Raw genomic sequence first — 25,245 nt, forward strand, 5'->3', positions numbered from 1 at the left:
ACCCATAAATGAACCACTCACTAGATCAATATCTTCGGGTTTTTAGTACTGAGCCCATGGGTCCTAATGTTTGCCATAGATAAAAGTCTGTAACTGAAAAATATACGTCACTACTACACATACTCACCATCGACTAGGATAGAAACTATAAAAAAGGCGTAACCATAGACAATATAATTCTCATTCGGAGCCAACCCATTGGCTAGCCTAAAATCGGCCAATGACAGCGGCCTATAAACATGCATGAAGTTCGTGACAGCGGCCTATAAACATGCATGAAGTTCGTATTGGTTTGTGGAAAATATACGTCACAAGTTACCCATAGAGATTACCGTGTCTTTTTTTCTGACCCACTTTTTTCTCGGAGTTATACCCCCCTGAATAAACCAATCACTTGCTATTCTTGCTATTTGTGCTATTGCTTAGAAAAGAAAAGGCCAGTAAATTCCATAGACACAAATATTTTGAACACATAGAAAAATTCATTAAAGTCCAACAAGGAAAATATTTCAAGAAGGAGATGTAACATCGTGGAAAAGTATTATTTATTTTTCTTGAAACAAGTCAGCAGTGAGTACACCCGGTTAGATAAACAACATCGAACATGAAAAAAGTAAAAATTAATAAAGCCCGCTGTCCCACGGTTCGGTAAGGCATCGACATAAACCGAGTGCTTTAGACCCTGGACAGAAAAAAATATTTGCTTCGGTTTGCAACATGAACCTAATGCCCATTTCAGACTTTTCAGTTTTAGCTGATCAACTCTCTACTTAATACCATATTGACAACTGTAAACCCTCTTTTAACAAAATTGATCAAGTTTTTAGTAAGAAATCTTGTTCAATTTTTGTCGTTCAATAAAAGTTGATCACAGCTTAAAAAGGGCTTTTTAGGTTCATATTTTCCCGCGCAGCCATTGTGGAACCCTTCTGCGCAAGGACTTAGGATTATGTCGATTCCTTACCCTTTAAGACGAGACAATACCCTAAAATAAAGTCAGAATCTTAAATATATTCGATAACTCCTCCTTAATATAATTCGAGCATTTTCAAGACCTGCATTAATAAATTTATTCCTATAGCCCCTATCTATCCCAACCGGGTGGCGATATAGCTCCCCTGGTGAGTGGTTTATTTATGCTCCTCTGCCTTTACACTGGACAGGTGGTTTATTTATGCTGGACAGATAGGGGCGCTCAGGAGAGTGGTATATTTATGGGGGCGCTCTTGTTAGGTGTCACATAAAAATACGCTGGCCACGCTTAATTAGATTTATTTTTAATAAAACCTTCTGATTCACCTTAATTACTACAAAAGGAAAAAATATCCATTTGGAAAATTTATATTGGATTGTATCCAGATGACAGCCAAAATAATTTCTGTGAATGACATTTTCTTAGGTTGGTATTTCTGATACTACACGAGTGGCTAGAGAGATCTTATATATTGCTAACATAAATAGTTTCCCCATCAGCTGCTTACGTGAAGTGATAGTACAATATCGTAAAGCAATTTTTGATGATGTCGTTGCTGATTTTTTAAATCTCTTTTTAATATAAAAATTCCTTTTATTTAACTACAACATCATCAATAACGTCGTATTTTTCAATCTTACCACTCTAGCTCACTGAAGAGTCTAGAACCGCCACTGATGCTGGGCACGTCTAGGGAAATTTCCCTAGATCTAGGGGAAATTTTTTTTTAATGAAAGGTTAAAAAGCACAAAAAGCTAGGGAAATTCGGAAAGTAACTCGGACACCAAAATATTGTGGAGAATTATTTCTCTAGAAATACCCTAGCTACCTCCCCCCCCCTATGAATTTGAAAATAACGTTGGGAATTAATTTCCTTGAAATTCTCTAGCCCTCCCCCCCCCTCATAGGTCGAAAAAAGTTGTGGGGAATCACTTTTAGAAATTCTCTTTGAAAATATTGTGGCGAATTATTCTGAAATTCTCTAGTGAGGAATCCAGTACTGAGCAAACGGAGAATACCCCACACAAATCCATTCTGAAATCTAGGGAAATTTCAGCCTGAAATAAGAATTTTGGGCATACCACCACTGATGCAGGGTGTCCCGGTGATTGGTTTATTTATGGTGTCCCTTAAGCTATGAATCGAACGAAGTGTGGTGATAGGGGAAGTTGTTGGCAATCAAAATAACCGAAAATCATTGCTAACTTTCAATGTCATATCAATTGAACATAGTTATGCAGAAAGCAGCCAGCCACAAAAAAATCAAACAGATAAAAGCAATTTTGTCTAAAGATAATAATCAAATCTACGCAACACTGAATGGTTTTTACTTGCCGTGAGCGTTTGTGGGGCGACGAATAGATTCTGAACTTCATTATGCACCATCGCAGCTACCAGTGCTTGTGGAATACAGGTTCTCCGCTTTACAAAAATTAAATTGCAGTTGGTTTCTTATTTGTTCCGGGACCTCCATCTCAGCCAGCTACACTATCGCACGAAACTAGAGATGTGAGTATCTAGCATGCCTATATATAGCGTGTGAACACTAACCTAAATGCCCGCGAGTATGCTTTTTCCCTGGCATGTGTATTCACCACTTATAGTCCAGGCAACGCCGAGTATTTCAGCTAGTTTTAAATAAAACTTTTTTCTAGATTTTTACTAAGATTATCCGCTTGCTAGGACAGCATTATGGCCATCTTTTTCAATTTTCGCACACATTCCTGGTCAGAGTGCCGAGGGAGCGGTCAGAAGGGCACATATTTTCTTGTTACCCTTCCCTATGCTAGATCATGACAAAATTTGATCAAGGCAGTCCTGCTGCCACTTCAGAATAGTATGTAACAAACTCAGTGTGGTCAGTATTACGGCCAATTCGCCATACTAGCTTGAAATGCAAGTAAATATTTCCTTATTTGCTTCTAGAATTTCACTATTGTATTAATTTCACAATAAGCTAGATTAGGTGCAGAACTTTTTCTCTGTATTTCTATTTTTCCTTCGTTGTAATGACTAGTTTTTTAATCATAACATTTCGTAGTGAAAGCCAACAATGGGTTGTTCATTCTTGTTCAGGGGTCGACTGTACATCATTGATGAAGAAATGGGAGATTTTTGGCCAAAAATATGCTTGCAATGTTTGTTGTGTCTGTTGAGTTCATCGGTTCTAATTATTTCTAAACATGATTATTATTTATTTCTATTAAATGAAGAACTCCTGAAAAGATAGAAAATCACGGCGGTCAAAATGCAATCCTAGCGAACAGAAGTGTGACTTTAGGGAGGGGCGTGCGGATGAATCTTAAGATATAATCGCAAAAAAAGTGTACATTTCCCTCAAAAAATCTGTTAAGATCATCGACTATGAATCTGACTATGGTTCCAGAGTGGTGGATACTCAACATCGTCCTGGTGAAAGGACACCATTTAAGATTAGGGTATTGCTTGGAATGGCTTTAGCCGTTTTCACTTACCAGATCTTAATTTCCATGTACGGGAAAGTACATGTCTTCTTCCCGTCCCCAACTCCCTTCAGCTATGAATGCCAGTCCCACTGGCTCTGTGCAGTTGGCAAGAATACAATGTTGGGATATAATAGGTTTTCTACAAATTCTTTAATAAGTCAAACAAGCCAATGAAGAAATTACTTTTTATTGATAAATCAAAGACCGATTTAATTTTCGGTGTCAATTTTTATTACAAAGTGGTTGGTAATGTTTATTACTTATATTAAATTGATTATTAAAGTCCCACGGAATCATCCAAACAATTTTTCTGTTTATCTCCTCGAGCTCCAATACGAATTCCCCACAACGTATCCATTACCTGAAACAATCAAATAAAGTATACCAGGATTAACTAAATCTTCTTGACTGTAGGCAATAAATACCTTTCAACGTAATCCAACAAAAGTCTGGCCACACCGAGTCCTATCCAGGACCAAGGACCAGGAACCAGAGGTAATTGTAAGTGGATTGACAGGATAACAAACCTCTATGTACTAGTCCTAGTGGTGGGCGCCTCGGTAGTCCCGAGGCGGGGGGGGCGGCGGCGGGGGCGGGGGCGCCGCCCAGTCCAGCTGCCCACCCACGGGGCCATTCCCATTCACCTGCGGGAACACGGGGAACTGTGGGTGCGGGAGTGGGAAGCCATAGCCTGGGGGGCATGGGGGTCCCCCGGTCATGGCCATGAAGGGGTTCACAGGAGGGAACATGTGCCCATGTGGAGGAATCATACCCGGCGGAGGCACATTCAGCATGGGAAACTGCAATTCTGCTGCCGGAGGAGGCACATTGAGCGCATGCACTTGATTGCCGAGATCCATTATGTGGTTTTGATTTGAATATTTGGGATCAAGGAGTGGTTTTTGGTATTGCATATTATGAGGTTGTTTAGCCAATTGATTATCAACTTTCAATTTGGGAAGCCTATTGTCATTCAAGGTATTAGTATGACGAATTTCTAGAAGAGGCGGAGGATACCTATCGGATGAAGGAGGTTTATTAGCACGATTCTCAGGTAACTTGGAGAAAGTGTTGTTATCTAACAATGGTTTAGGGAAATGTACGTCCAGTAAAGATTTAGGATACTGGGGACCGGCTGAAGGTGCCGAATGTGTACCATTCTGGGAATGTTTAATTAGGAGAGCGGGAGTGTGGCGCGGAGGGGGATGGGGGTGGGTGAGGGGGGTATGGCCCACGAGCGCAGGCGGCTGGGGCGGCGGGAGGCCCCCCGGCGTCGGGAGCAGGGGCCCGCTCTGGTGACTGGTGGGAACGGCTTCTGACTTGCCTGTTTTATCTCTGGGGGTGTCGCGCGACCTGCTGGAGGAGCTGCGCGAGGAGTGTGTGGAGCGGCGGCGGCGGCGTGGCGAGCGGGATCGGCGCGGAGAGCGGGAGTGCCGTGGAGAGCGGGATCGGCGGGGAGTGCGGGAGCGGCGCACTGAGCGGGGGCTACGAGAGCGGCGGGGGGAGCGTGAACGGCGCGGTGAGCGAGAGCGCCGGGGGGACCGGGAGCGGCGTGGAGTGCGCGAACGGCGCCGGGGAGATCGGCGCCGGCTGCGGGAACGAGATCTTTTTCTTTCTCGGTCCCGTCCGCCCCTCCTGTGTCCTCGACCGCCTCTGCCTCGATCTGAAAGAAAGGAAACAACATATTTACAAAGACTGCTGCTATAAAAAAATACATAATCTTAGTCAGCATTTAACAGACAGTGCAATGCAAGCAATTTCCCAGAACTTCCTCTCTCTCCTTACCTTTTAAAGACCCTCCAAACAGTATCCCCAAAAACGGAATAGGTTCTAAGCGATTTAATCCAATCCAATTTGGGAAGCGGGTTTGCCGCCCCGGGAACTATTTATTGGATAACCTACACTTTTGCCACATGTCACACCAAGTGGTTTGCTACTTTTGGTGATTTAGCAGGGGTGTCCGGGTATATATATATCAGATAAGGTGTGTTCAGGATGCGCCTTCCCACCAGCCGCGTTGCGTGCCAGATCAGGCGAGGCTGGTTTTGGGAGACCCCTTGACCTCTCCAACTGGTCTCTCAACCCATCGCCTTGCGCCGCAGTGGGTCGCATACATCCGTCACTCTTGGACACATTGATCCCTAGATTCCTACCCAACCGTAATACCTTTTGCTTTTCCAGAACTTCCTCCCTTTCCTTTCCTTAAAAAAAACCCCATACAGCATCCCCAAAGATGATATGGGCCCTGAGGAAAATTATTTTCCTCAGGGCCTTGTGTGTGAGTTGATGTTAAAAAAAGGGTAAAATATTTTCCACAGGGTGGTCTCCTGTGTGGAGTTGATGTAATTTTTTTAAATTGTAAGTTAATAAATACAGTAATAGCGGAATTTAAAATCTCCTGTTATTTCAGATTCTATTAAAGCATCGGACTCCAAATGAAATAAGTATAGGGTGTCGACAGAACAGGGAATTTAATCTGATTGAAGTGAAAAGAATTCATAGTTCAGAACTATTATTAGAAAATTATATTTGCAGTAATAAAATCATACCATAAACATAACATTCACAAAATATATTTTGTATATAATTCTAGAATTTTGTTTATAATTCTAGGAATTTGTTTATAATTCTAGAAATTTGTTTATAATTTAATAAAAACAACACTTACTTCTGCCCCCACTGCCTCCTCCCCTTTCCGCTAGATCCTGTAATTTAGGATTGACCACTTGTTTGGCTTCCTTCAGCACGGCCACCAGATCGTCGGCCTTGGCAGCGTTGGACGGGGTGAAGAAGGTGTAGGCGGTTCCTGTCTTGTCTCTCCTCCCAGTCCTTCCGATCCGGTGGACGTAATCCTCGGAATTGCTGGGGTAATCAAAGTTTATCACAAACTTTACGTCATCCACATCTGCAATCAAAAAAGATTATGTTAATAAGATAATGTCATTCAATCATTTGCAACTAAAATTATTTAATCGAGGAGAAAAACAACAATTTCTGATAACACATAATAAATAGTGATTCTTGAGTAATGTCATTTGAAAAGAAAAGAAAAAAACATTTAAATAGGAATTTCATAATGCAATACATTTGTCAAATGTTAATGTATTGTCAATATCTGTCATAGTTCTTCAAGGCTTTATTCATTATTGTGTTCATATTATTCAGTGTCGGGAAACTTATTCATGTTAAGAGTGACGTAACAAATGTCTTTAAAAACATTTAATGTTTTCATTTTACATTAAATTTTAAATGATGTAATCAAAAAAAATTGTAATGAAAGTTGGAATAAAGTTTAAAATTTAAATAAATAATAAAGTTGCATCACATTTTTTTTATAATTATAATTTCACAAATGTTTCAGACGCGTAATTTTCTAAAGGTAACATCAGAATTTTAAAACCAAACATAACATAAATGAATAGCACCCTTGTGTAAATACCTTTGAACAAACATACATTATGCAGTACACTGAAACATACAAATGTTCAACCTCTTCCTAATAGACTATCAGTCAAAATCCTTGAGTTAAATGTTGAAAGCAAATTAATAAATTCTTTTGCATAATAAGGTTACACAATAATGCTCAAAAATTCTATTCAGAAGGTGTTATGTATTGAATTTTATGGATGTTTATTGTACAATACAGTTCAGTAGATTTCAATAGTGTATTAAAAAAAAAATGATCTTTAAAACATAAAAACTTCATTATGGTACTCACAGAGAGAGGTCGTATGTATATCATCGACGATTGTACACTTCCTTCTCGTGTGAAAACGACAAAGACAAGATACTATAACGATGAAGTCACGTACAACGTCTCTCTGGGACTACTCTATTGAACCCCCAAAAACATAGTCTTCAATGGAATCAAAAAAATCTTGGAAAATACATTAATAGGCTTGGATAAAATAATAATACAGTAGGCGACAGTTATTGAGATAGTTACGAAAGTTTGTTTAAATTATTAGATGGTAAAAGTAATGGAACAACTGTGATCAATATAACCAACGCCCACTGTAATTCAATAAGTTGGTGATCATATTCATCTGTGTTTAACCCTTTTGGCCTCAGACAAATTTATACCAAAATAAGTATGTAAATGTTTAAGAATATTTAGTGTTCTAACAAATGGATTATTATTTACCTGGATTAAGGTCATTGTGTTTTATACGATTTGCCTAAGTTTACGCCGACAGATTGGTGCTCTGAGGCCAAGAGGGTTAATTAGAATAAACTGACTTTGATTAGAGATTAAATCAACAGTGATGATTTATTTATTTTCAATGTAAAATAACTTACCGAAGAATAATTATTTTATTCTGAGGAATGTCATTTGAATATAGGCAAATTATGATATATTTATAGAGAATAAGACGTATAAATGAAACATAAGGGTACGATTTTTTGGTGTGTAAAATGGGAACCCCAATGAAATTGTTAAATCCATTGGAACAAGAAGTATTCCAAATTAAAGTAATGTAAGAATTTGAGATGAAAGTTAAGATGAAAATGAAGTATCTAGTTATGATGATTCTCTCAATATATCTAAATGAAGGGTGACCGGATAAATCATCACAATGATAATTCATCACATCTTTAAAAAGTTATATAAAGTCATGCAAAGTGATGAAACAAAAACTTTATTAACTGGGTTAAGTAGGTTAGGTTAAATTTTTTTTTTCATCGTTTCTAATGACTTTATATCACTTTTTAAAAGAGTGTTGAATTGTCACTGTGTTGAGTTATCATGGAACCCTAAATGAAGACCTTTATTACATCATTTTCAGTAAAATAAATCTCTCTGGGCATCATAAATACATACTTTCAAATTCTCAGTGTTTCATTAAAAAAAATAAGAATAATATTGGTAAAGTGATATGAGCAGAGCAGAGCAGAGCAGAGCACAGTAGACGTAGTTGCGGGATGTCACTCGACACTTGACGCTGGTGGCTATAATGAGTGAGTACTTATCCCGTGTGAAGTGATATATATGATAGTCAGGTCTTACTGTGGCACAAGAGATAGTGAGGGCTGGCCGGGCTGGGCGTCTGCCAGCAAAGGCAGTGGGCAGTGGACCAATGGTCACGCCGGCACTGGCCAATGCTGGTCGCCTGAGACCCGCGCCATACTCCGTATCTCTGAGAGGCACACTCCAGCACAGAGCTTGTGCCAGTGCCAGGGCCAGTGCCTCTGCAGAAGAAATCACCACTGTGAGTTCATCGTGCGGAGCCCCAGGAAAAATCTTTAACATTTTTCAGTTTTGTTATTAAATAGTCCTTTGTAAAAGCATTTCTTCTAACTCATATAGCATATCAATCTTCTAACATACATATTTATACACAAAAATATTAATACTCAAATCAAATAATAAGAATTATTCTTTAAACTAAGCCAAAATTCAGATACAATTCAATGACTAAAGTTAAAAACATTTTTTGAAAGTTATATTTCACTTACAAACATTATCGTCAACTTGTATTTTAATTTGTATAAGAAAAAATAAAATAAATGCATTAATTTCAACTAAACAACAAGTAACATAAGAAATTTAGACAGAGTAATAAAAAGTACTTACCTAAGCCACGGGCCGCCACATCAGTAGCTACTAAAATCGGGGCTTTTCCAATTCTAAAATCTGAAAGAAGAACACTTGCTTTAAAAATATATCTCCTACTTTGTCAAAGTTTCTTTTTGTAGGATAGGATAGGACATTAGAGAATAAACAGAAAAGGTACCCTTAATACCGATAGAAAACAAATTACCAGTTGCACTTTACTCTTGTCATAGCGCATCTCTTAGAGACTAGAATATCATTGCCTACATTATTTTTTTTAAAACTAAATTGTCAAGTTCCAACCATCGTATATAATTATATACATATATATTCTTAGAAATTTAATTTAAATTAATTAACTTTTCAGGCTAATTTGTTCGTTTTTGGGATCAACTCTTATGGTCCCACAGAAATCGTTGTATCTCCCTCACTGTCATGATGAGAAATGTGATCTAAATGGTGTTAGAAAGTAAAAACACCACACTTTATATTCAAATCTAGAAACTAAACACAGAAGAATTGAAATGAATTGAATGACAAAAAAGTGAGGTGACTTTTTGTCTAATAAAATGCGTGAGTTTATATATATATATTGTTGTTATCAGTAATTTTAGTTACAAAAAACAAAAGTGAGTAATTTTTAACACTCGGAATCGGGTGAAATTACGTACTCCCTGTGCAGATGGCGGTAAGGTTGAAATTCCAGCTTAACACCGGCCGCCTGTTTTGATTTATTACGACATATAACATCGTCGAAATACATGTTTTATTTTATTTTGTCAAGTTCAGGCACAAACATGAAAACATTTTCCAATCATAATCTCAAGAACTTATTTGCCACAATAAATCCATATCCGAAAAGTGGTTCTTAAGTAGGAAATTCTACACTTTGATGTATTTTTCATAGGCCTAATAATTTTTTTCCAGGCATATGAAAAGACTTACGGCCGTTGTTCTTACCATTTCGATGGATCAATCTGAGGCTCTGATCATCCAAATGGTTTGTTTAGTAAAGCTCGATTTGCCTGTTTCCGAAATATTTTATCGTAGATAATCTTAAGTGGCCCTGCCCACTTTCGTTGACAATAAAAATGACATTAACTCTTTGCACGCGGCCGTATCAACTGTTGTTACGGCAAAAAGTCCATACTCATACGCGGCTGTATCAACAGTTGATACGGAAACTTTGAATGCCGATATTCCAGCGGTCTTTTGACATAAATTTATTTCCCGCTCGCTTAAACATTCGTAGAACTATCATGATGCTGACATCTACAAGAATTTCTCGAAAATAAAATTGTATTTCATTAAAAAACATTGATAATCAAGTGAGCCTCTTTGCGCCTTCGAGTGCTATAGTTTACATTTTTTTCAACGGATGGCGTTAGTCCAATTTTATTATTATATTATGTGACATAAAATTTAAGTGTTCAGTTTTAGAAAATGTTTTCATAACTAAAAATGATAAGTGCTCATGGTGACCCACTTGTGTCTATCAACGCAGTGGCCTAAGTACACACACGCCGAGTGAATGGCGGGACCACATTCAAAAGACACGGTACGTCTATTATGTTTTTGTTTTTATAAACATCTAAGAGTGTTGACACACGAGGATTTGTTATCATATTGTGGAGAATAATCTGTTCTGCCTATATAGTCCAATAAATCATGCCAGAATGCTTTAATTTGACATTTAATTGCGTGCATAGGTATTTGAAAATATGTACCGCGTACGGGTATAGATAAAACGGAGCAAATTAACGCGGTTAAAAGGTTAAAGCGAAAACTTAATGTCACATTAATATTAACAAGTTCCGAAATTTGATGACAAATAATTATTCCAAGTTTATACAAAACAACCCTCCTTTGACTGGATAAGCAATGTATCTTATGTATCTTTCCATAAACTATTTTATGTCAGTTTCTATTTCACGTTTCAGTTAGTAAGGTTTTCACATACACGGTCCTTTTATCAATTGAGTAAAATTTTCACCACGTTTTTTAGTAAGATCGATAGCATTTCGAATGTTTGGATATATAAAAATAACACAAATCTTAAAAAATTAAGAGTCCTTTTTTTTGTTAAACTATTATCGATGCCTCAGTTTTAAAGGGAAACAGCAAATCACAAATACATCTCTCCGTGTAAACTTACTATGAAAATCTGTTACATAATGGTAGACAGAACATGTTAGCAATTTATAAAAATATAATATATATATAGCGACACTTTCATACTAAAGTTTCTCTAAATTAATTAATAAGTAATCACACTCCTAATTATTTCCACCCAAAATTGTTCAATCTGTTGAGAATCGCACTTCTATAGAGAAACAACTCATTTCTCGTTTCTCTAGAGAATCATGGTTTTTTTGTGACAGTGAGGCATAGAATTGGCAGAGGAGAGATGATAGTAGACCAAATGTTCAAAAAATGAGATCCCTGAGATGTCTAAATTCTTGTAAGGCTGATGTAACCATAATGGATAAGGTTAAGAAAGTGACACTTAGATGGTTGGTCATGCAGTGCGGACGAACGAAGAAAGAAATACATATAAGTAGATTATGTGACATGGAAGTGAAGGGCAGAAGAAGTCGGGGATGTCCAACAAGGACATGGCACGATCAAATATTTGTATGGTAAAGTTAAGCGTATGTATGACCGTGTTAACATTGCGGATATACAAAAATTCTTGCAATGCTGAAGTAGTGAAGCGAAATGGATAAGGTTAAGAAAGGGACGCTTAGGTGGTTGGGCATGCAGAGTGGACAAATGAAGAAAGGAGCGTTAAGTAGATTAAATGATGTGGAAGTGAATTGTAGATGAAGTCGTGGACACCTGAGAAAGTTTTAAGCTGGCCCTGTCCTAGGGTTCCAACCTCAGGATAGTGTATGTCATGAAAAAAAATTTATTTATTACACCAAACTCTCGATCGGGGGAAGTGTGTTACCCATTCAGAGCGCGGGTGTTGGGAGAAGAATGAAAAAATAGTCAGTAGTAATTTTATTTTATTTTATTTGGTTTTACGCCCAGCTGGGCTTTTATGATTTGTTTGCCTCGGGGATAATAGCTATAAAATAATAATTATTATATGTAGAGTTTAACGGGTGTTGTTGGTAAGTCCATGAGATGTTGCATGCTAGGAAATTCATAAGGACGGAGAAACACAACAGGCGTACTCTTTTATCAACATACTCACTATCATGCCGTCTCATTCATAACCGGTTGTCTCTTTCATACCTTTGGAGATTTAGGCATACGTTCCCTTACAATAATAATGAGCACACTTACCTTGTAATACCCAATCTCGCTCATTTTGTGATTTGTCTCCGTGGATGCAAACTGCCGGCCATCTGAAAATTGACATTATTTATAAATACTAATCATTATTTGGTGAACATAGGTTTCATATCCAACAAAATAATCTCCTTTATAATAAAACATACTATTTTTTTCCAATAGCATTAAGAGGAACTACTCCTCTTTCATTCAAAACTTAAATTTGGGTTTGAGGCCAAAATACCCAACCAAAACGGAATAATTATATTTTAGAAAATTAGTAAATTTCTCAAATTTCATTAGTTTTTAAATTTTCATTAGGAGTAACAAAATACATTCAAAACATTTTAAACATAGCTATACACACAGCACACTGCAGTGCACCACAAGGAAATCATAATTTCAATGGACTGCAAATGTAGCCAGCCGCACTATAGGCGAATCAAAACGTATAGCAAATATCTAGTGTGGATATTTTTAATTATGATATACAGGGTTTAATAACGTGTCACGTGACACCCACTCCATCCCATTCCAGCAGCATGGTAACAGAGGAGAGAGAATGTGTATCCGTGATTCAGTCGCAACGATTATTTAAAATAAAAATCTTTTGGGTAGAGATTTTAATTATATGAAAATGTAACTATTGAAAAAGAAATTTTAATAAGACAAATTTGTGTTCCCATGTAAATCGGTCATTTGTAATTTAAATTCAGCCCATTAAAATGCTCTTTATAATCATTTTTACTACATACTTTATATTTGTATTGTAAAACTATTTTTTAATAATTATCACTAACTCACAAATAAGTTACCTCCAAATTCATGGAAAATTTAATTCTCTAATGGCCTATATTTTATAATTTAAAACACAAATAAATAAGGTAGCACATATCCGTGCTATATATTTCCCTCTATGGGATGTGCGGGATTGCACTCACCTCCCCACATCCTGGTATAAAGAATTTATTTATTTATAACTTTTGAACAATTATTCATGGATAGTTTGGCATCAAATCCAAATTTAAATTTTGTATGGAAAAGGCAGCGCAGCCGTTCCCCTTAAAAACATGAATTTAAAATTAGGATACTCAAAATATGTAAAATTAATAATTACCCATCTCTCTTCATTTTTCTTGTGATGTCATCTACTCTTTTCTTGGTTTCGATAAAAATGATGGTTTTATTTTCTTTTTCAGCCATTATCTCCTTCAATAGTGTGCTTAATTTGGTTTCCTTTTCATATTCCATACAAACATCAATAATTTGAAGAATATTATGATTAGCAGCTAAATTTAATGATCCCACATTGATCTGTTGGTAGTCCTTAAGAAATTCTCCAGCCAGATCCATAACTTCTTTAGGCCATGTCGCAGACCACATCAAGGTTTGCCTGTCAGGTCTGATTTGTTCAATAATCTTGCGTATCTGGGGTTCAAAACCCATGTCTAACATTCTATCAGCTTCGTCCAAAACGAGATAAGTACAACGCTTTAAGTTGGTACGATTGCTTTCCAGGAAATCCAGCAAACGCCCCGGGGTAGCGATTACTATCTCAACTCCATTCGTCAGATCATTCGCCTGTGGCCCTTTGGCTGCCCCCCCGAATATACATGTATTCCTTATCTTGGAAGTATTCCCAAACTTGTCGGCTACTTCTTGGATCTGTTGTGCTAGTTCTCGGGTGGGAGCGAGCACCAGCACTATGGGCCCATCTCCGCGCTGCAGCCGGTGCTGATGGTTGATGTGGACAATAGCGGGCAGGATGTAGGAGAGGGTCTTCCCCGAGCCCGTAGAAGCTATGCCCACCATATCATGGCCACTGAGGGCGATGGGCCAACCTTGGGCTTGTATAGGTGTGGGAGCTTTGAATCCCATCTTCTCAATTTCATCCATAACATAGTCGGGAAATCCCGCTTCACCAAAGTCAAACACGGGAGTGGGGATATCTTTTCCTTGAAGTGTAATATAGTTTTCACGTCTCCAATCCTCAATTTCTGTTGAAGTTCTGTTCATTACATTTCGGTGAGGGACATAGAATTCCTTTTTGAATGGTTCCAATCGGCTCAGATCCCATTTAGGTTTACGCAGGTTGGCTCCGGGGTTACTCCTTCGACCTCCGCCCCCGAAGCCGCCTCCTCCGAAGCCACCTCCTCCGCGACCCCCGCCTCCCCCATAACCTCCCCCACCCCCGCCCCCTCCACCGAGCCCACGGTCCTGACTGCGCCTCCGGCTCCTACTTCGGCTACGGTCTCTGCAATAAATATTTATACGCACAGGAATTTTACAAAAAGAATTTCATATTACATATTATGTACCTGCATTCAAAATGCTAATGATTAAGTAGTGTAAACATAGCAAGCAAGTAATACCCTAAAAGATCTACTAGCTGTGTGCAACAACATTCATTATATATTTGATTTTCTACAATTGAAGAGTTAGTTGATGGGCCTTATGGATGACTCAATTTGGTTGGTTGCAAATACCCTATCATATTAATAATACATCCAACTCCAGTAAAATATTGCCAATATCAACAACTCTGGGCGCTAGAGACGCTGGTGTAGAATGTTGACGTTGACATTATTTTCAATGGCAGCTAATTAAATTTATTTAGTACTTAGTGGCGGTGTTTTGCAAATTCGTTTAATCCAAGCAAATAAAAATGTTCTTGAAAACATAAAAAGTGGATGTTCATGTTGAAATTATAAATCATTATCAATATTGATGCTCTAAACACATGTTTGTAAAATGTTTTTATGTATGAGCAAGGAAAGTAGTAAGGTCGTATGTAGGTTACCTAATGTTTATTGTTTTATCCGATTTCTAGAATTTATTAAATTACAATAAAGAATATATTTCACATTAAATCCATTCAAATGTATGAAAGAAAACTAAGGCGCACAACTCACGCCGCCAGTGTATCATGTTGCCATCATAATGTATGGGAAATGTCAGAAGTTGGAGGTATTACTAATATTATAGGGTATTGGCGGTTGTTATCAATCTATCGAGTCTCTATAATCTGGTCGAGTTGAACGTAAAGTTGAACCGGGAGGAGTTGCATTGTATGCAATAAGATTAACACTTAAGGGCGCGCAGGAGCGCCGAGAAATTTTAACGATAGGTATTTGTAAAAATTATTTCTATTTCGTTCATCTCAGCGGGGACAGCAAAAGCGCTATCGGTGTATTGGTGAACCCCAATGCGTGTGTGTGCGTGGCTGCAGGTGTTGGAAGCACGAATCGTCGCGCCGCGCCCGATAGCGACTTCGCGTCATATTATCGCGATCAGTTCTTATTATTTCATTTACTGTTATTCATTTATTCCAAAAATTAAGTAGGTGCCTAGGTACATATTCGTAATAAAATAGCGAGGTCTACATTATTTAATATTGTATTGTACTTAACTTTATTATTATTATTACTTACTACAAATATGTACGTAGATACATTTATTTTGCCTCCGTGGTTGAGGGATAAGGCTCTCGAGTCCGGAGGTCTCGGATTCAAATCACGGCGTGCGCAAGTAAATTGATTTTAATTAATTTATGTTGTTTCACAATATTAAAAATAATATTCATTAAAAAGAATATTAATTAAATATAATATAAAATAATTGTCTGGAGAAATAATGATACACGCGGCGACTTAGTTACGGCCAAATCAGCTATCAGCTTACAGGGTTTTGTAATACTAGTCCAATTAAGTCGCCAATCGGGGAATCCACAGTCTCACTGGCTCCAGACGGGAGCAGTTCGGACTCTTGTGCGGTATTCACATAAAAAAGTCACGTCGCAACTCGCAACTAGAGCGCCTGCTGTTCGCTCATCACCTCAGTCACATCGCGACTTGTGCGTAGTTATATACATGTGACTGCCTGCTCCGAGCTCATCTTCTGCACACGCACAAGTAAATGAGACTTGTGGGTGCGTGTTTACAGGTTGCTGCACACATAAAAAAGTCATGTCGCAACTCGCAACTAGAGCGCCTGCTGTTGACTCATCATCTCAGTCACATCGCAACTTGTGCGTAGGTATATACATGTGACTGCCTGCTCCGAGCTCATCTTCTGCACACGCACAAGTCAATGAGACTTGTGCGTGCGTGTATACAGGTTGCTGCCTGCTGCAACAGATAAGTCAATACGCGTCGCGACTTGAGCGTGCGTATTCCTATATAATAGATATCTTCTTCGCTCATAGTTCATTCATCTTGTTACTATTAGTAAAGTAAGATGCACGCTGTTTTGGTTTAGTAATATCGGGAGATTCATACCATCTTTTTTTATAAAACGGCAGCATAGGCGCAGTAGGTACATCACGTACTTTGTGATTGTATAGTGTTTTTATTTTTCGCTGGCTGCATCACTCTACTGTTTTTGACTAGCCTTTTTACTGGAAACTATTCTACCTCAAATACAGACCTTCGAATTTTGACCCTGAAACCCCCTTGAATATTGAAATCTGTTTGGTCATTTCTCACGATTGACACATATAGGACATATGGTGAGTAGATACCTACTAAACTATTCATAAACGCAACCTACTAAAATAATTTTCAATAAATGTGGGTTACCGCCATACCGACGAATTATTTTAGCAAATATGTCTCTTATCGCATGCGAAATGATGAAAACTATGTGTCCATGAACCTTAAAACTCTTGATCAACGCCGAGATATCAGAGACCTAGTAATGCTATATAAGATAATCCATTATTTTATTGATAGCCCATACCTTTTACAAAATATTCATTTCAGATGTCCATTAAGAGTAACTCGATCTCCGGACACATTTTATATTCCTAAGAGCAATACTAATTATCTTGAAAATGTATTTATAAGAAGAAGCTGTAGCACCTTAAATAGATTATGCACAAATATCGATGTGTTTAACACGAGCCTCGCAGGATTCATAGCATTCCTAAGAGAGTAGCGTTCGATCGTTGCGGGAAACTTAGTAGTGTTAGTGTGTGTATTGTTTTTGTATGGGTTGAATCTGTAATCTTTTTATTTTTTTAGAGATTTTCCTTTTCTACTTGTTAGTATTTATATTGTATTTTATTATTTATATTCATATGTTTTTCTACCAATATATAAAATCTTCTGTGGAAACTTTACTGGTTCATGCAACTTGGTAAAAATGATTTGTATTAAAATAAATTTGTATAACTGTTTGTTTCCCAAATAAAATAAAATAAAATAACCCTATGTATGTAAGCAGTTATAAAGTTTTCTATGTATTTTCGTATATACATTCAAAACTATGTATTTTCTATATACAGTCAAAACCTGCTATAATGAAAACTCAATATTACAACACAATTTCCTTTTTTAACTAAACATATAAATATCGCTAAAAATGTTGTTGTTTTTTGGCTCTCCCTGAATAACGTAAATTCATCAGTTTTGACTGTATGCATAAAGTGCATTAGTGCAAGTCGGTACATTTGTTAACATATCTAGTAACCTATAATAAATATTATTCTACGTCTTAGGCTGCGTATACACACGCCAGCCGAACAACGGATTATGGGAAAGGAACGAAGCAAAAGCAAACTGCCCGAAACGCTGCGCCGCTTGCGGTTGCTTCGTACCTTTACCATAATTCGTGGTTCGGCTCGCGTATCTGTCCGCAAAGAGTGGTGTGCACTGATTTTTCAGTGGGCTAGAATCCTAAGATTGAAAATACGACATTAATGATGTTGTCGTAGCTGAAAATTATTTTTTTTCCGAAATTTCAATTTTCAAATTCTGTGCACGCCACTATTCGCAAATATATACGTAGCATAATATATGTGTATTTAGAAATTGAGTTACATAAAATCGACTACTTTATTACCTACCTTCAGCTCAAAAATTTTTTTCTTACAGATAAATAATGGGTAAAAGAAATGGAAACAAAGCGCGTTTGTTTTTATCTACTAGACGAAAAAAACCGATTATTAGTATCAAACGACAGATTTATGTTGCACCACGTTCGACATCTAGGTAAGTCGAAATATCGCTTTCCTGTTACTCTTACTACTGAACCTTCCTAAGGTTACCTTTACGTACGTAAAGTTTTTTTCCCGTAAGTTGCTCACATAAGAGAGTTATGGCAAAATTACCAATGGGTATCGTTTACATTGATAATTTTGCCGTAACTCTCTTACGTGAGCGACTTACGAGAAAAACCTAAAGATTTATGCTATGAGAGCCGTGTATTATGTAGCATGTATAACGGGAAAATGGGATGGACAAATTTAAATAAATAAATCATTTGCATTTACAGGGATATGGATGTCATCGATACTACTTTTGGAAACTTAACTACATCTTCACTAATGCATGAAACTTCCATGGATGAATCATTTGCTCCAAATATAGACGAAAACGCAAGTTCATCATCATCAACAACGCTTGATGATTTGGTGATAGAACCAGACCATATTGATGAAACCCATAATTTCGAAGGTCGCAGAATTGTGGATATAAAATATTTGTTTTCGGAGATATCAAATATAAAGCACGAACACACCAACTGCACATTTTCCGATTTAAAATTTGTGAAGGAACGACGAAATGGTCTTCTAAGCCAGTATGTTTTCAAGTGCAAAATTTGCAAGAAAATAGAATACGTACACTCCAAAGACCCGAAACGGAAAATGTCTATAAATACTGCTGTCGCCGAAGGAGTGATGTGTACAGGAAATGGGTATTCACAATGGAATGAAATTTGTGGGGTTTTAAATATGCCAAATATGGATTGTAAGACTTACACGAACATAGAACAATGTTTAGCGCCAACAATTGAAGAATGTGCCTTAGAAGAAATGATCGCAGCTGGTGAAGAAGAAAAAAGGCTAGCCATTTTAAACGGTGACGTAGACGAGGGTGGCTATCCTTTGGTAACGGTGGTTGCAGATGGCTCCTGGGCAAAGAGGTCGTACAAAAGTGGATTTAGCTCCTCATCTGGCGCAGGGTGCATAGTTGGACTACGAACTAAAAAGGTTTTATTTTTGGGAGTGCGAAACTCATACTGCTGCATATGTGCTAGAGCTACTAAACTACACATAGTTGCTTCTGAGCACAGGTGCTTCATAAACTGGCGTGACAGTGCTAATGCCATGGAACCCCACATTATAGCAGAAGGGTTCTCGAGAAGCATGGAAATGCATGGATTGAAATTTAACAAACTAGTTGGTGATGGCGACTCCAGCATCATGAAAAAATAATGCAACAAATGCCATATGGTCCTAACCTTATAGTACAAAAAATAGAGTGCAAAAATCACTTACTCCGCAATTTTTGCAACAAAATGAAAGCACTTGGAAAAAAAACCAACAACGCTAAAGGCTTTGTACCAGTTCATATAAGGAAAAAGGTTGAAGCAAACGTTTTACGCATGAGAAGAGCTGTAGTTGGAGCAGTAAATTACAGGAAAGAGCAAGAAAACACAGTACAAAGTGATAAAATAAAAAATTTGAAAATGGACATAAAAAATACCGCAAATCATGTGTTTGGTGATCATAAAAATTGTGCATCGTACTATTGCAAGCCGGAGAAGTATACTGATGATCCAAATTTAGTAAGCGATCTTCGAGATTGTGGAATATGGACTGATATCCAACAATTCTTATTGTCTCTAATAGCAAATGCAGAAAGTCTTATTATTGACGTGACAAATAACACTGTGGAGCAATTCAACAACGTTATCGCCAAATTTATAGGTAGAAAAAGGGTAAATTTTACTACAAGAGGATCTTACCAAGCAAGATGTTTGGAGCAGTAGCTTCGTGGAATAGTGAATTGGCAACCCATTCAAGAATACAAAAGAAAATCCAAGGCCACAGTCCCGGCAAATACACGAAGCACTTTATAGAGAGAAAACGACGTTCGAAGGAGAATACACAAATGTGTCGAAAAAAAAAACTAAAGTATAGTGAAAATACGACAGAAAAAAGAAAAAAGTTACAGGGCCCGATGAAAATTATGGTCAGTTGGAATTAGAACCAGATATGCCACCTGAAATATTTGAAACGAAAAAAGAGGAATTTCTCAAAGAATTATCTTCAACGAATAAGGAAGAGCTCGAACGGAATACGGTAGGCCAAAGCAATACCAATCTGTGGGCAATTGAAAGACATAAGCGGATAACGGCGTCTAACTTTGGAAAAATATATAAGCGTCGGCAAAAAACTTCAGTTACGGGAGTATTAAACTCTTTACTGTACTCACAATTCAAAGGAACTATGGCCACAAATTATGGAAAAGAAAATGAAAGCCTAGCAATAGAGCAATTTTCAAAAAAAAAAAAAAGTGGGTGTGTCAAGCCTACGCAAGACAGAAGTGAAACTTCTAGTATTCCTCTCTCTCTATTTTCATTTCATCATCTCTATTTTCTCTCTTAGGTTAGTTTGAAAATTAGAGGTTAAATAATTCAACGACGAAGCATGGATTTGCTTTTTCTAATATTTTCTTATAGATGAATGACGTTCGATTAATGTATAGTTCCAAAAATTTTCAATTTATTCACAAGTATACAATATTACATAAATAACAATATTACAATAACAAAAAAATAATAATAAAATAATAATAATAATAATAATTTTTATAATAATAAAAAATAACTTATATCATTGATGTTGCTATTCCAAATTCCTGTAATATTCAAAAATCTGTTAGTGAAAAAATAAGAAAATACACAGATTTAGGAAATGAAATAAAAAGAATTTGGCATTCTCGGACTATAAAAATATTACCATTCGTTATTTCGGCTACTGGCATTATACCTAGCTCTCTAATTAAAAATTTAGGCGTATTAGATCTATCAAAAAATTTATATATAAAGATGCAAAAGTCGGTCATTTTGAATACATGTAGGATAACAAAAGATTTTTTAAATATTTATGTTGAGGGATCAGTAGGATTTATAGGCCCTGTTAGAAGTTCTACCGAGCCGAACCCTCTGATATGAAAATATCTGGAGACGGTGAATTTTTTTTCCCATTTGATATCTGGTGATTTGACGTGTTGTTGTTCTTGTATTGTTTTGTATTTATTTTACTTATATAATGCACTTACATAGTGTTGATTGACTAGCTGATCATTTGTGGAAAAGTGAGTGGAAGGGTTAAGTTTTTCCTTTGGGGAAGACTTAACCCGGACAACTAAATCGGAAGTTTAAAAGAAAAAATTACAAAGAAATTACAATGACAATTTACCAATCATGTGCCATTTTCATTGTCAATTTCATGAATATCATTTCCTAATGTCGTGATAATTGGGTTATGGTAACTAAAGTGCGAGATATATACATGAGCACTTAAATCCTTAATGAATCGTGCAAAAACTGCATCGATTGTTGTCCCGTGTCGGGAGAGAACGTTCGTGAGCGGCTCCCCCACCTCAACAAGCGCATATGGTGAGAGAGGGACAGTGAACGGTGAGCGGTGGTGGGGGTACCCGCATTTTCGTGTCGATCCTGACTCGGTTTTACTCCGTCCCAGAAAATTCATTACGCGCCTAAAGAAGTTTCACTTCAACAAGTTTGCAGGTATCCGCTTGTGGGCTATTTATCGATAAAACGAAAAACTTTTTAGTGGCAAGTCCGGATGGCCTTATCGGTGAGGATTCTATAATTGAAATTAAATGCCCTTACAGTATAGCAAATATGTCACCAGAAGAGGGAATTGCACAAAAGATAATTGATTACTGTAAATTGGAAGACCATTCTTTAATATTAAAACGGAATCATGATTACTTCTACCAAGTACAAGGCTAGTTACATATTACTCGTCGTAATTATTGTTATTTTGTTGTGTGGAGTCCAAAAGGTTTGCTGTATGAAAAAATTGAGAGGGACGATGAAATCTGGCAAAAAATCGTTCCACTGTTAGAATATTTCTACCACCAATGCCTTTTACCAGAAATAATTGACGGTCGCATACCAAGAAATTTACCGGCGAGGGAAAGGTCTGGACCATAAATTGTTTTAATTTCATTGTGTAGATGTTAAACAGTAATTTTTTTTACAATAAAGCGTTTAAAAACAAAAAATATTAGATCATTGAAGAAGATTGAAAATGTCAAGTGATGTAGGAGGTATTCCCAAAAGTTCATTTTTCTGTAATGATATAACGTATTAAAAAAGTTAAATAAAAACTAAACTAGTTATGTGTATGTACCTAATATGTAGCACAATAAACAATATGGTGCCTCTTATACATAGATTTCAATATTCATTTGTATAATATGATATTATAATAACATAATCGATTCAACAACATGTGGTAGATGCATGTACCACTGAACATACGCTGTACCAGCATTCCATCAAACGATCAGTGGTGTATGTACTTACCATCACACATTTTCTTGTAAAATATAATTTTTTTGAAAAAAAAATCTAGAACAATATATTTAGTCAAATATAAAAGTTTTTTTTTGGTTCGGTAGTTGTATCTTAAAAAAAGTGTCCTATAAAGGGATAATATTATGTTGAGTACAACCTTCAAAAGTTATCAAAAAATATTTTAATTAATTTTTGTGTTCCATATCCAACTCGGCAATACGGAACGGAATCATCTCGGGGTCTGTCTGTAACAGGTGTTTTTTTTTCAATTTTTTTCCATTAATTTATTTGACGTAAACAAATTAAATTTGTCACAATAACTTTAGTAAATAAGCTCGGTAAGTATTGGCACACTCAAGATAAGTCACCAAACAGAAAAATAATTTTAAAAAACATCGATAACTCGGGACATGACAACACTAGTGGACTAGTGTATCGATATAATTATTGAGAATGTCACATCACTTCGTTGACTGTATACGTATTCAACAAAACCCTCTCCGCCCCCCCCCTCACCCCCGAATACTGAGAGAAAGGGACACATGCACCTCAGCCTGATAATACCTAAATAAAATTGTCAAAATCGAGGTTTTGTAGTCCTCATTTTTCTACTCCAAAACTAAACCGATTTACAAGATTTTTTTTACCAAATGTATTGGAAGAAAACATTCTATGTTTGTACGTTTTGCTTTTTTTAAAAATACATCGTCTTATTTGTATACTGAACGTTTGTTGATGGCGTTAAAAAAAGGCAATTTTAACAATTTTTGAAGGGTTATAACTCCTATAAAAAGTAACTTATCAAAAAAATCAAAACGTACCGACACGCTTGCGGTCAATATTCATATTATGTAAAAAAATATTTTCTCTAGTGTCAAAATCCAGAGAGGGAAATGAGGAATACCTTTGTATGGAAAAAACACCACCCGGTTTCCTCTTAACGGTTGACACACAACAGTTGAAGCAATCAAATTGAGTGGTCTGTAAGGCCCATGACTTCATTTTTTAATGTAAGCTTTCACATACGGTATCTAGGTAGGCATTGTCAATTAATAAAAAGTTTTTGAATTAATATATGAAATATAATGTTCGATTTATTGTAGAAAACAAAACATATTAATCTTGTTGAATTCCGCTGCACGCGTAATACACAAAAAATATGGGTAATTATTTACCTACGACTACCGTTTGAGAAAATATTCCGTACATGTTAGGTTAGGTTGGATTAGGTAGAATTAAATCACAAACCAGTCTATACAAACCTAGCGTAGCCCACAAACTACTTGAAAACTGGGATATAACTCTAAAGGGGACGCGAGCAGGCGTTATTAAAGGGGCAATTTTTTGTAGTAGTAAAAACGGTAGTCGTAGGTAAATATTTACCAAAATATGTAAGCAGCACTTGGTTTCAATTTAATTACTACAAGAAATAATTATTTATGTGTGTGGGAGATGGTAAAAGCTGCATTACTTCTCAATCAAAGTTAAGTTCTCAGGTTAGAAAATACGAATAAATCATTAAAATAACCCAAACTAAACCCAAGTTCTCAGGTTAGAAAATACGAATAAATTATTAAAATAACCCAAACTAAACCATAAAAATCTAGTTTGAAAATGTTTACCTAAACCCCGACCTAAATAGTTGGCTGCATTAGATATTTAAGTTGAAATCAAGTATTGTTTTTAAAGATCCTTTGCATGCAGCGGAATTCGACAAATTAACCCAAAACAGAACAAAGAAACCGTAATTAAAAAACAGTTGGTTATAATGATAATAAGTTCCATGTTATATTACTGCAAATACTTGGCACAAAACGACTCCTTTTCCTGTAATGGCGTATTAAGAAAGTCAGTAACTTATACGATAAAATTATTGATAGCAATATACCCATTTACAATATACTAAATCTAAATAGAAGGAAAAATAAGAGTATTGCGGATGCATACTATACATTATAAAACAGAAATCAATAAGGGCGCACGTACCTTCCGCGACCCATGTCTTGACAGAAAATTTGCACTTATCTCTGGATCTATAAACGTCGTTTTTAATCTTAAAATTAAAGCTACAACCTTTCACTTTGTTTTTAACGACATACTTGTAACTAATGCCGTTTTATCCTTCCAAAAGGACAAAAATTGAGAATCACCCTAGGCCGCGTCGAAATGCTATCGAAAACGGGAGATAAATCATAGACAAACCACAATGCATAAATAAACCCACAATGCCAAGTATATTTACATAGACAAAACGAAAATTTATCGACATTGATCGGCATTACAACCGCCATCTTTATTCTTAAGAAAGAAACTGAACTTTTTATTTATTAATTTATTTAGGAAAACTAACAGATTTTTTAATAGCTTTAAATAATAAATTTATAAAAAATACAAATAACAACTAATGACAGGTTTTCACTTAAAACATAAAATTATAATAACAAACTCCGATCTTACTTATCAAATTGCTTTTCGGCAGTAGAATTTGGAGGAGAAATGAGTGAATTAGGTAAAATAACATGTGGAGTACCACAGGGATCAATTCTTGGACCGTTGCTATTCCTAATCTACGTGAATGACATAACAAATTGGGGTATTAAAGGAATTATACAACTTTATGCTGACGATACGGTAAT

General features: G+C 36.5%; 2 protein-coding genes across 3 annotated transcripts in view; one reads left to right on the plus strand and one right to left on the minus strand.

The window, feature by feature from the left end:
• Nucleotides 1-3,609: 3,609 nt before the first annotated feature.
• On the minus strand, nucleotides 3,610-24,795 carry LOC149424229 (uncharacterized). 2 transcript variants are annotated; one of them, XM_089651404.1, is made up of 7 exons: nucleotides 24,596-24,795; nucleotides 13,389-14,525; nucleotides 12,284-12,345; nucleotides 9,014-9,073; nucleotides 6,107-6,343; nucleotides 4,763-5,101; nucleotides 3,610-3,799 (listed from the first exon to the last, which is right to left on the minus strand). In XM_089651404.1, exons 1-7 carry the CDS (start codon nucleotides 24,607-24,609, stop codon nucleotides 3,753-3,755), a joined length of 1,896 nt encoding a protein of 631 aa, XP_089507530.1. In that variant the 5' UTR covers nucleotides 24,610-24,795; the 3' UTR covers nucleotides 3,610-3,752. The 2 variants fall into 2 exon arrangements, with proteins under 2 accessions (XP_089507530.1, XP_089507529.1); XM_089651403.1 differs by having other exon boundaries at nucleotides 3,966-5,101.
• LOC149424230 (mitochondrial import inner membrane translocase subunit Tim21) overlaps nucleotides 23,554-25,245 on the plus strand; it is a 586,526-nt gene continuing 584,834 nt past the window's right edge. The window contains exon 1 of the mRNA XM_089651406.1: nucleotides 23,554-23,980. The gene's annotated coding sequence lies outside the window, so the exon portion shown is untranslated. The remainder of the gene's footprint in view (nucleotides 23,981-25,245) is intronic.

The sequence above is a fragment of the Hesperophylax consimilis genome, chromosome 4, assembly GCF_061612785.1.
Source record: "Hesperophylax consimilis isolate HC1 chromosome 4, BYU_Hcon_1.0, whole genome shotgun sequence".
Taxonomy (NCBI): domain Eukaryota; kingdom Metazoa; phylum Arthropoda; class Insecta; order Trichoptera; family Limnephilidae; genus Hesperophylax; species Hesperophylax consimilis.